General features: G+C 39.1%; 2 protein-coding genes across 2 annotated transcripts; both read right to left on the bottom strand.

The window, feature by feature from the left end:
- Positions 1-1291: 1291 nt before the first annotated feature.
- Positions 1292-2536, bottom strand: LOC135231799 (olfactory receptor 5AP2-like). The gene has a single exon (XM_064288983.1). The coding sequence runs from the start codon at positions 2305-2307 to the stop codon at positions 1318-1320; it is 990 nt and encodes a 329-aa protein (XP_064145053.1). The 5' UTR covers positions 2308-2536; the 3' UTR covers positions 1292-1317.
- Positions 2537-11093: 8557 nt separating this feature from the next.
- On the bottom strand, positions 11094-12047 carry LOC135231798 (olfactory receptor 5AP2-like). The gene has a single exon (XM_064288982.1). It carries the CDS (start codon positions 12045-12047, stop codon positions 11094-11096), a length of 954 nt encoding a protein of 317 aa, XP_064145052.1.
- Between the last annotated feature and the right edge of the window lie 216 nt (positions 12048-12263).

Raw genomic sequence — 12263 nt, 5'->3', positions numbered from 1 at the left:
GAGCTAGAACAAAAGGGAGAGCCAAGATGGACGTCAGGCATGACACAGTTTTGGATATCTCTGAGCAAAAGTGGAAGTTATGGGGAGATGGGAAGACTGCTCCTGTGCTTACAGGAAATTGGGTGGGTGAGAAGAGTTAACTTCTCCTTTGTGAACTCTAACAAATTTTTCAGAGATGAGGTGGCTGAGAGTTGGTCTCATTTGAAATGTGCAGAACACTATTGTTCTCTCTCATGGTATGAAATGGATGGTGGAAATGGAAAAAGTTGCACATACACATTTATTTGATGTCCATATAATTACTTAAACTTCTTTTACCATACTATCTCATCAAAAAAGCTGTTGTCCCAGTGCTCCAATATTGAAAACATTCCATCTCACTACAAAGAGCAATAGATAGGTAATTTACAAATGTTTATTGAAAATTATGTGAGACTTTGAGACCAGAAAAGATAAAAAGTTAAAGTTCAGTGGTTACTACCTTTAAAATATTCCAATTGACTCAGAAAATTTGTAAGATATGCCTGTAGCATTTATGCGGTTCCCGTATTTTTTATATCTGATAAAATTCTTTCATGGATTTTATTTGGTGCTCTTGGCATTCTTGTGAGTGGAATAACTGTTATTATTTATAGTAATGCTGTGGTACACAGACCAGATGTCCCTTTCAGGGTAGAAATTTCCTCATCTGCCAGATACATCAGCAGCTAAATGTTCATAGTTGAGTTCCTATCTGGAAATTTCCTTATGGTTTAAGGAATTGCCTTGCTTAAGTTTGTGCCCCCTCCCAGAAGCTAACGTATATCCAGAACTGGTCATTGGGAATGAAAATGTATGACCCTTATCACAAGCCTGGTCATCACTGAAAGGCCATCCTAGCTCCAGAGCTCCAGGGTACTTAGGAAGAGTAGACATATAATTGGCTTAGTCCTTGTTGTAAATTCATCACGATTCAGCTTCTTCCCAATCCAGCTTCCCTTTCTCCCTTACAGAAATTATTCCTGGAACACTCTGCAATAACTCTTCCTGCACACAAATCTTTTTTACTGAGTCTCTTTTCCTGGAATCCAACTGGAGACATCAAGGTAGACATAATAAAACTGAAGTTGACATGAATGAATATTGAAGTTCGAACATAAACCCAGGCTAGTGGATTCCAAAAGTTTAAACATTCTACCAGACACTGCCTTCACCTACTGTGCTGAATCATCAGATGGGCCCATGTATATATGTTTCAGATATGAAGAGAACAAGCAGGACATCTCATTTTAAATCATCTGTCTTAATGCAAGTACCAGGAAAATGTTTAACGTGTCTTCACAGTATGGTTTTCTGTAAGACCTTCTTTAGGGCCTCTTTCACATCCTTATTTTTCAAACTGTAGATGAGGGGATTCAGCATAGGGATCACCACAGTATAAAAGACAGAGACAACCTTGTCCTGCTCCATTGAGTACCTAGATGTTGGGCGCAAGTACATGAAAAGAATCGTCCCAAAGAATATGGTGACAGCAGTGAGGTGGGAGGCACAGGTAGAGAAGGCTTTGTGCCTGCCCTCTACTGAGGGCATTCTCAAGATGGCGATGAGGATGCATAGGTAGGAAATAAGGACAATAACAACACAGGTAATGACATTAAAACTGGAAGAAGTCATGATCACAATGCCATTGATATAGGTGTCAGAGCAAGAGATTTTAAGCAAGGGTGGAGCATCACAGTAGAAATGGTTGATTCGATTAGAGCCACAAAAGGACAATCTAAAAGTCATCCCTGTATGGATGGCTCCATTCCCAAAGCCTGCAAGGAATGAGGTAGCCACTAGTATGAAGCAAATTCTCCCGGACATGAGAACTGGATACAGCAGGGGGTTCCAAATGGCTGAGTAGCGGTCATATGCCATCATGGCCAACAGGAAGCACTCAGTGCCTAGGAAGGAGCCAAAGAAGTAGAACTGGGTGGCACATGCATTGAAAGAAATGGCTTTATTCTCAGCCACAAGGTTCATCAGCAACTTAGGAGTTACAGAAGAAGAGTAGGAGGCATCAACAAAGGAGAGGCTGCTGAGGAAGAAGTACATGGGAGTGTGGAGACAGGAATCAGTCTTAATCAGCAATATCATCCCCAAATTGCCTACCATAGTAGCCATATAGATTAAGAGAAACAGTACAAAAAGGATAATTTGTAGATCTGGGTCATCCGAGAGTCCTAAGAGAATAAATCCTGTCACTTCTGTTTGATTTCCACCTTGAGTCTCTTGCATATATCTTGTAATTTGAGCTGGGGTAAGAGAAAAGACAGAACATGGCATTTTGTGGGTTGATCACATAACAAGCTGTAAATATGTTTTTAATAACATGTACACATGTGTACCCTATCGAAAGAGTGAAAAATGAAAAGCATAGTAAAAACTGTGCTGAATTTGACATTAAGTTCAAAGAACTGCATCTGACTACTACGTATGCTGCCTACTAACTAATGTTTTTGAGCAAGTAACTTCAGAATCATTAGCCACAAACTAAAGTCCCTTCTGGCCTTAACCATTTATAGAATAATTATAGGGAAATATCCTCAAGATGTAACTCTCCTTATTATTTACAAAAACATAATTAATATGTAAACATACTCCAGAGACACAACTTCTGAAGAAATATGATCAAATTAATTCAGGACACTGAATAATCCTCTCAGGTACTAATGAATGCAAAATATTAAAAGTCAGTAAAAGAAATTAACGATGTCAAAGAAAAGGCTTGAATCTCCGGCAAAAGTTGGTGTTAAAAATTGATAAAATTGATGAATAAGGAAAAACACAGAGAGTCCCATGCATGACTCCAATCCTACCCTAACTTCCCAGAGTCATTACCTACCAAAAAAAAAAAAGCGTCGGTAAACCCTGAGAATTTTCAGTAATTCCTGCTAATATTTACAGAATTAAACTGTAGGAAAGAAGAGATATCTCAGATGAAAGAGATATAACTAGCCAAGGCAGTGGAAACTCCCACCCAACACCCAGGTTCGCTGGATCACAACAGAACCAGGAAACACCACCAAGAGCGCTTGACCTTTTCCACCCAACATACTGAATTGGAGGTAGCTTAAATGGAAATAAGTTCACTCCTGGAAAGGTGTGATAAATGTTAAAACAAGACGTAAAAAAAAGAAAAAGTCAATATACATGCAAAACCGGTATTTTCAAAAGGCTAGTTGCCAAGCATTAGCAATAATTAATACAGAATAATTTACATCAAGTTATATCTATGTTAGGTTTTTGAACTTCAATGATTAAAAAAGAATTATTCACACATTTAAGCAAAAAAAAAAAAAAAGCAAGGCATCTGTATGGGGAAAAAAATTAGACTAGCCTCTGACTTCTCCAGAATTTATTCCACACCAAAAGAAAAGGATGGAAAGCCTTCAAAGGTCTAGACTAGGAAGTAGGGATCCAAGAATGTTACGTTCCAATAAGTTGTCATTTCATCACAGAACAATAAACAGACAAAAATGATGATGTAGGAAGTCCGAAAACATTCAACTCAGGGGCCCTTCTAAAAATAACTCATGATCAAATCTAGCCAACCAAGAATTAAATAGAAAAATACAGCTTAAATAAACTGAACATTGAATCCACATAAGTCTGTGAAAAGCATGGTTACAGAAGAGAATGTTGCTATTATAAACCTGAACTGATATACCTAACTCATATACCCAACACAATAAAGGAGGCTCAGAAATATGACAGGAAGTACCCAAAAACCAAACGCCTGTGCTGTGGGGTTAATTCTGATTCATAGCAACTCTATAGGACAGCATAGAACTGCCCGTAGGGTTTTCAAGGAGTGGTTGGTGGATTTGATTTGCTGACCTTTTGGCTAGCAGCCAAGCTCTTCACCTTGCAACAGAGGAAGTATAGAAGTGCTAAATCCTTTACAACTCACAGCAGGGAGATATTTGATATTGCTTAAAAGTAAAATTTGGGATAAAGTAATAAAATGTTTTTACTAATATTGGGGATAAAAGATCTACTGAACAAGGCTGGGGAGAAGGGTGGGCAAGAATTTTTTGTATTTTTACAAACACTGCCATACACAGAAACATCCGTATGGGCTCCACCCAGTTTGCATTAGGATATAGGAGCTTGATAGCCTGTCTTAGTCATCTAGTGCTGCCATAGCAGAAATCCCCCAAGTGAATGACTTTATAAACAGAAGTGTATTTTCTCATAGTTCCTTACCTTTTGTAACAGCTTGAGTTCTCTTTGCTTCTTTTGCTTGCTCCTGTTTAAGTCTAAATTCACCGTAAAATACAAAGCAAAAGCAAAGAAATAAATAAATAAATTCCTTTGCTTAGATAAGACACTCATTCTAACTTCTGCAGGTTAAACAGGAAGCACAGCTGGAAAGAACTTTAGAGGTCATCTATCAATAGGTAGGAAAACTGAATCCCTTTACACCTTCCCCATTATAATAGAGTTACCGTACATTCAGCAAAATTCCCTTCCTTCTTGATTTTACTTTTCCTTAAAGAAAAGTATGAGAATTTTTATGACAATGCTAAACACATTTCAAAATACAGAGTACTGTAAATCCCCATACAATAAGTTCCACTTTATGTACAACTCCTAAACAAAACCAAAACCTATTGCCTTCAAGTCAATTACAACACATAACAACCTATAGGACAGAGTAGAACTGCTCCACAGGGTTTCCAAAGAGCAGCTGGTGGATTCCAGCTGCTCACCTTTTGGTTAGCAGTGGAACCCTTAACTATTACACTATTAGGACAACTCATAAAAAAAAAAAAAAATTCCCATACTTGCCCTTAAATGTTTTGTAAATTTGCCCTCACTTTCAAAGAATTGAGCCAACCCCTACTAGGAACAAATTCCTCATCACAATCCCCTTCACTTACTGCACATGCAGCTTTTAAACCATCGACAAGGCTTTGAATCTTTTCTTGCACTAAAGTAGGCTACATAAGAACCCGATGCACCTGTTCTGACTTACCTACAAATAAGACTTAAAGACACACTTAGGAATGCAATGGATCTCGTTCTTAAACCAGGGACTGACTGTACATCACTGAAGTTCAGCTGTAATATTGTTGGCAATTATTCCAACTGCAGAGGCTTCAGAGCAAACTCTGGAGTGAACATTCTGACTTACATTAATTAGGATATGTTTCTTGTTCTTTGGTCTCTGGGGACAGCAAATCTGATGTAACTTCATTGTAATCTACTCATTTCTCCCCTCTGAAACTAAGGAAACCACATTTGTCTTTCTTAGTTCTCTCCTTCACCCTTGGTACACCCAGACTCAGTGGAGAATGAATTTTCAGTTCAACATTCCCATTCAAATTTAAATATTTTTCTCTTATTTCCCCTGGTGACTGGTGGTCTGTCCTCTTAAAAAAAATTAAATCTACAAAGTAGAAGGTTAGGTCTATCTCTGGTCACAACTTCTCTAAGGACTCCATGTACATATAAGAAATTATGCTATAAAACAAAAGATAAGAATCACATGATTTTATCAATTGATGCAGAAAAGGCATTTGACAAAGTTCAACACCCATTCATGACAAAAACTCTCAGCAAAATAGGAATAGAAGGGAAATTCCTCAGCAAAATAAAGGGCATTTATACAAAGCCAACAGCCAACATCACCCTAAACGGAGAGAGCCTGAAAGCATTCCCATTAAGATCGGGAACCAGACAAGGATGCCCTTTATCACCGCTCTTATTCAACATTGTGTTCGAAGTCCTACCCAGAGCAATTAGGCAAGATAAAGAAATAAAGGACATCCAGATTGGCAAGGAAGAAGTAAAAGTATCTCTATTTGCAGATGACATGATCTTATACACAGAAAACCCTAAGGAATCCTCAAGAAAACTACTGAAACTAATAGAAGAGTTCGGCAGGGTATCAGGATACAAGATAAACATACAAAAATCAGTTGGATTCCTCTACACCAACAAAAAGGACATTTGAGAGGAAATCACCAGATCAATGCCATTTACTGTAGCCCCCAAGAAGATAAAATACTTAGGAATAAATCTTACCAGAGATGTAAAACACTTATACAAAGAAAACTACAGTACACTTCTGCAAGAAACCAAAAGAGACTTACATAAGTGGAAAAACATACCTTGCTCATGGGTAGAAAGACTTAACATTAGAAAATTCTCTATCCTACCAAAAGCGATCTGTACATTTAATGCAATTCTTATCCAAATTCCAATAACAATATTTAATGAGATGGAGAAACAAATCATCAACTTCATACGAAAAAGAAAAACAAAGTGGGAGGCCTTACTCTGCCTGATTTTAGAACCTATTATACCGCCACAATAGTGAAAACAGCCTGGTACTGGTACAGCAACAGATACATGGACCAATGGAACAGAATTGAGAATCCAGTCATAAATCCATTCACATGTGAGCCCAGTTAATATTTGACAAAGGCCCCAAAACAATCTTTTTAACAAATGGTGCTGGCATAACTGGATATCCACCTGCCACAAAATGAAACAAGACCCATACCTCACTCCATGCACAAAAACTAAATCAAAATGGATCAAAGACCTAAATATAAAATCTTAAAACGATAAAGATCATGGAAGAAAAAATAGGGACGTTAGGAGCCCTAATATATGCCATAAACAGTATACAAAACATTATTAAGCATGTAGAAGAAAAACTAGGTAACTGGGAGCTCCTAAATATCAAACACCTATGCTCATCCAAAGACTTCACCAAAAGAGTAAAAAGACTACCTACAGACTGGGAAAATGTTTTTAGCTATGACGTTTCTGATCAGCGCCTGATCTCTAAAATCTACATGATACTGCAAAAACTCAACTACAAAAAGACAAATACTCCAATTAAAAAATGGGCAAAAGATATGAATAGACACTTCACTAAAGAAGACATTCAAGTAGCTAACAGATACATGAGGAAATGTTCACGATCATTAGCCATTAGAGAAATGCAGATCAAAACTACAGTGAGATTTCATCTCACTCCAACAAGGCTGACATTAATCCAAAAAACACAAAATAATAAATGTTGGAGCAGCTGTGGAGAGATTGGAACACTTCTACCCTGATGGTGGGAATATCAAATGGTACAACCACTTTGGAAATCGATTTGGCGCTTCCTTAAAAAGTTAGAAATAGAACTACCATACGATCCAGCAATCCCACCCCTTGGAATATATCCTAGAGAAATAATAGCCTTTACACAAACAGATAAATGCACGCCCATGTTTATTGCAGCACAGTTTACAACAGCAAAAAGATGGAAGCAACCAAGGTGCCCATCAACAGATGGATAACTAAATTATGGTATATTCACACAATGGACTACTGTGCATCTATAAAGAACAGTGAGGAATCTGTGAAACCTGGAAGGTATTATGCTGAGTGAAATTAGTCACTTGCAAAAGGACAAATATTGTATAAGACCACTATTATAAGATCTTGAGAAAAAGTTTAAACTGAGAAGAAAACATTCTTTCATGGTTACAAGAAGGGGGAGGGAGGGAGGGTGGGAGAGGGGTATTCACTAAATAGTAGATAAGAACTACTTTTGGTGAAGGGAAAGACAACACACAATACAGGGGAGGTCAGCACAACTGGGCTAAACCAAAAGCAAAGAATTTTCCTGAATAAATTGAATGCTTCGAATGCCAGTTTAGCAGGGGCAGGGGTTTGGGGACCATGGTTTCAGGGGACATCTAAGTCAATTGGCATAATAAAATCTATTAAGAAAACATTATGCATCCCACTTTGAAGAGTGGCATCTGGGGTCTTAAACACCAGCAAGCAGCCATCTAAGATGCATCAATTGGTCTCAGCCCACCTGGATCAAAGGAGAATAAAGAACACCAAGGACACAAGGCGATTATGAGCCCAAGAGACAGAACAGGCCACATGAACCAGAGACTACATCATCCTGAGACCAGAAGAACTAGATGGTGCCCAGCTACAACCAATTACTGCCCTGACAGGGAACACAACAGAGAACCCCTGAGGGAGCAGGAGAGCAGTGGGATAAAGCAGACCCCAAATTCTCATAAAAAGACCAGGCTTCATGGTCTGACTGAGACTGGAAGGACCCCAGTGGTCATGGCCCCCAGGCTTTCTGTTGCCCCAGGACGGGAACCATTGCCGAAGCCAACTCTTCAGACATGGATTGGACTGGACAATGGGTTGGAGAGGGATGCTGGTGAGGAGTGAGCTTCTTGGATCAGGTGGACACTTGAAACTATGTTGGCATCTCCTGCCTGGAGAGGAGATGAGAGGGTAGAAGGGTTTAGAAGCTGGTGAAATGGACATGAAAAGAGAGAGTGGAGGGAGAGAGCATGCTGTTTCATTAGGGGGAGAGCGACTGGGAGTATGTAGCAAGGTGTATGTACATAAGTTTTTGTGTGAGAGACTGACTTGATTCATGAACTTTCACTTAAAGCTGAATAAAAATTATAAAAATTAAAAATATATATATCATAAAAAAAGAAATTCTGCTACCTGGATCATGGCAAAGTGTTTCATTGGAGGAGACATGGGGCAGTGGAGAGAACAAGGACAGTCTTTAGCTTGGAATCCTAGCTCTCTGGCTGACTGATTATGTGACTCTGGGTATCTCTCTAGATCTCACTGTGTCTCAGCTTTTGTCATTTCCAAATGGGAATACTAATGTCTATTTTATAAGAAGATAAAATGAAATAATGACTGCAAATTTTTGAGCTTAATCCCCAGAACATAGAGAATGTAAATAAGTAAGAGTTTCTCCCATCTCCACATCCTTGCCCACATGCTGTTGTTGTTAGGTGCCATCGAGCTGGTTTCGACTCATAGGAACCCTTTGTACAATAGAACCAAAAGCCGTCCGGAACTTCACCATCCTTAAGATCATTGTTACACTTCAGGCCATTGTTGCAGCCACTTCATCAATCCAACTCATTGAGGGTCTTCATCTTCCTCTTTTTTTGCCAACCCTGTATTAGCCTACGTAGAGTAGATTGAGATTTATCAAGTACTCTATTGCTCAAATGAATCTCCTACTTAAAGATTAAAAGACTGAAACTGAAATAGGTTGTAATATCTAACGATCATTAAAATTATTCATGTTGCTTTGAGAAGACATTCCCTGTAATTAATTTTCCTCTCAGAACCATTTAATCAATGCAATTTAATCTAGTTTCTGCAGGACAGAAAGACTTAAGCGATGTCTTGCTTCATCCCCAGAAATTCAGGAAATTCTGTATTATTTTGGTTAAGCTTAGCTCATTTTTTTTTGTGTGTGTATGGTGGTAGTGAAGGACAGGGAAGAAAGGTAACCTGCAGGGAAAGTATTATAAGTTCCTATCAACGAAGAGTCCTTATATCCTGTGTTTCTTACCGTGACCTATCAGTACCACATGAAGAAACTCACCCTAGACTATGGAGCTTCAGAATAAGTTTCAAAATAAGCAGAGAAAAATGTATGATCATAGCTTTAGTGTCATACAAAGAGACAGCAGGCACTGCTATGTTTCTCTGCCACTCGGCTGGAGACCATCTCAAGTTAGAATGCAATGTGATTTCAAGAAACCATTCTGAGAATTCACACTGGACACAGGGTTGTAAGCTGGGTGCCCTAAGGATGAAACATTGAAAATTAGGTTAAAATGAGACTCTTTATGGAGAACTTTGCCATCTAAAATCCAATAAACAAGCAATAAGTATTTATTAAGCAACTAAATAGAGAGGATTCTGGCTAAAAAAGATGTCACCTCTACCCTCAAGGAGCTTACATCCATCAGAGGATGAGGCAGTGTCTTAGGCTGAGTTCTCTAGACAAGGAAAACAAGTGAAGCACACGTACATATATATATAGAGAGAGATTTATATCAGGGAAATGACTCATGGGGTTGTAGAGGCTAGAAAGTCCCATGTCCTTGGGCCAAGTAAGAGGATTGTCTTGACTCACGTTGCTGTAGGGCTAACAAGCCCAAGATCTGCAGGTAAGCTGCTAAATCAAGTCTCAAGAACAGGAGATCATACGCAGTGTCCAGAGTAAGCAAAAGGCAGTGAGCTTTGCCGAAAAGTCCACATGTATTGGATGCAGGCCACACCCCCAAGGAAACTGGCTTTCAACTGATTGCTGCTCATAGCAGATCTCATCACGGAGGTAATTACATTATTACATAGCTAGCAAACAACATCATAACTGCCAAACCACTGAGAATCATGGCCCAGCCAGGTTAAGACACAACCTTAACCATCACAGGCAACGTTGTAAATAATGGAGAATCTGGTAAGCCTGTCCTTCCCTGGTCATAAGTAAAGGAGACTAGGGAGAAGTTAAAATAACAACTACTATTTATTGTTATTATCACCTGTCTATTTATAGCAATGCTGTGGTACAGAACCCAGATGTGCCTTTCAAGGTAGACATTTCCTCATCTGCCATATATATGAGCAGCTAAAGGCTCATAGCAGAGTTCCTCTCTGAGAATTTCCTTGTGCTTTAAGGAACTGCCTTGCCCAAGATTATGCCCCCTCCCAGTGGGTAGCCCACAACCAGGACTGGTCATTGTGGATGAAAATACCTGACTCTTTTATCACAAGCTTGGTCATCACTGAAAGGCCATCCTGGCTCCAGAGCTCCAGGATGTTTGGGGAGAGTAGACATATAATTGGCTTAGTCCTTATTGTAAATTCCATACTATTAAACTTCTGCCCAAACCTAGGAACATTCTCCAATAACTCTTCCTCCACACAAATCTATTTTTTCATTCCGTTTTCCTGGAATCCAACTGGAGACATCAACGTAGATACATTAAAACTAAGGTTCACAGGAACGAATATTGAAGTTGGAACATAAACCCAAGGCAGCTGATACCAAAATTTAAATATTCTACCAGACACTGCCTCACCTACTGTGCTGATGCATCAGATAGGCCCAAGTATACATGTTTAAGACATGAAGACAGAACAAGCACGACACCTCATTTTAAATCATCTATCTTAATACAAGTAAGGATCTTAAGTAATGAGAAAAAAACAATAAGAAAATACATGTTCTTCTACATAACAGGAAGATGTTTAACATGCCTTCATAGCATGGTTTTCTGTAAGACCTTCTTTAGGGCCTCTTTCACATCCTTATTTTTCAAACTGTAGATGAGGGGATTCAGCATAGGGATCACCACAGTATAAAAGACAGAGACAACCCTGTCCTGCTCCATTGAGTACCTAGATGTTGGGCGCAAGTACATGAAAAGAATCGTCCCAAAGAATATGGTGACAGCAGTGAGGTGGGAGGCACAGGTAGAGAAGGCTTTGTGCCTGCCCTCTTGTGAGGGCATTCTTAAGATGGCGATGAGGATGCACAGGTATGAAAAAAGGACAGTAACAACACAGCTGATGACATTAAAACTGGAGAAAGCCATGGTGACAATGCCATTGATGTAGATGTCAGAGCAAGAGATTTCAAGCAGAGGTGGAATATCACAGTAGAAATGGTTGATTCGATTAGAGCCACAAAAGGACAATCTAAAAGTCATCCCTGTATGGATGGCTCCATTCCCAAAGCCTGCAAGGAATGAGGTTGCCACTAGTATGAAGCAAATTCTCCCAGACATGAGAACTGGGTATAGCAGGGGGTTCCAAATGGCTGAGTAGCAGTCATATGCCATCATGGCCAACAGGAAGCACTCTGTCCCTACAAAAGAGCCAAAGAAGTAGAACTGGGTGGCACATTCATTGAAAGAAATGGCTTTATTCTCAGCCACAAGGTTCATCAGCATCTTGGGAGTTACAGAAGAAAAGTAGGAGGCATCAACAAAGGAGAGGCTGCTGAGGAAGAAGTACATGGGAGTGTGGAGACAGGAATCAGTCTTAATCAGCAAGATCATGCCTAAATTGCCTACCATAGTAGCCATATAGATTAATAGAAACACTACAAAAAGGATAACTTGTAGATCTGGGTTGTCCGAGAGTCCTAAGAGAATAAATTCTGTTGCTTCTGTTTGGTTCCCACCTTGGGTCTCTTTCATGTATCTTATCATTTGAGCTGTGGTAAGAGAGAAGATAGAACATCACATTTTTTTGGATGAACACATAACAAGGTATTAACATCTTTTTACTGACATATATATACGTGTACCCTATCAGAAGTTTTTTTCTTTTTTCACCCTATCAGAAGAGTGAAAAATGGAAAGCATAGTAAAAACTGTACTGAACTTGACATTAAGCGCAAAGAACTGCATCTGACTACTGTGTAT

The sequence above is a fragment of the Loxodonta africana genome, chromosome 7, assembly GCF_030014295.1.
Source record: "Loxodonta africana isolate mLoxAfr1 chromosome 7, mLoxAfr1.hap2, whole genome shotgun sequence".
NCBI classification, from domain to species: domain Eukaryota; kingdom Metazoa; phylum Chordata; class Mammalia; order Proboscidea; family Elephantidae; genus Loxodonta; species Loxodonta africana.
Note: the sequence above shows the minus strand (reverse complement) of the source record. Positions and strands in the feature narration are given on the sequence as shown.

Bases quoted from the DNA above. Each gene is read 5' to 3' on its own strand.
- LOC135231799 (XM_064288983.1), bottom strand. From the start codon at position 2,307: ATGCCATGTTCTGTCTTTTCTCTTACCCCAGCTCAAATTACAAGATAT.
- LOC135231798 (XM_064288982.1), bottom strand. From the start codon at position 12,047: ATGATAAGATACATGAAAGAGACCCAAGGTGGGAACCAAACAGAAGCA.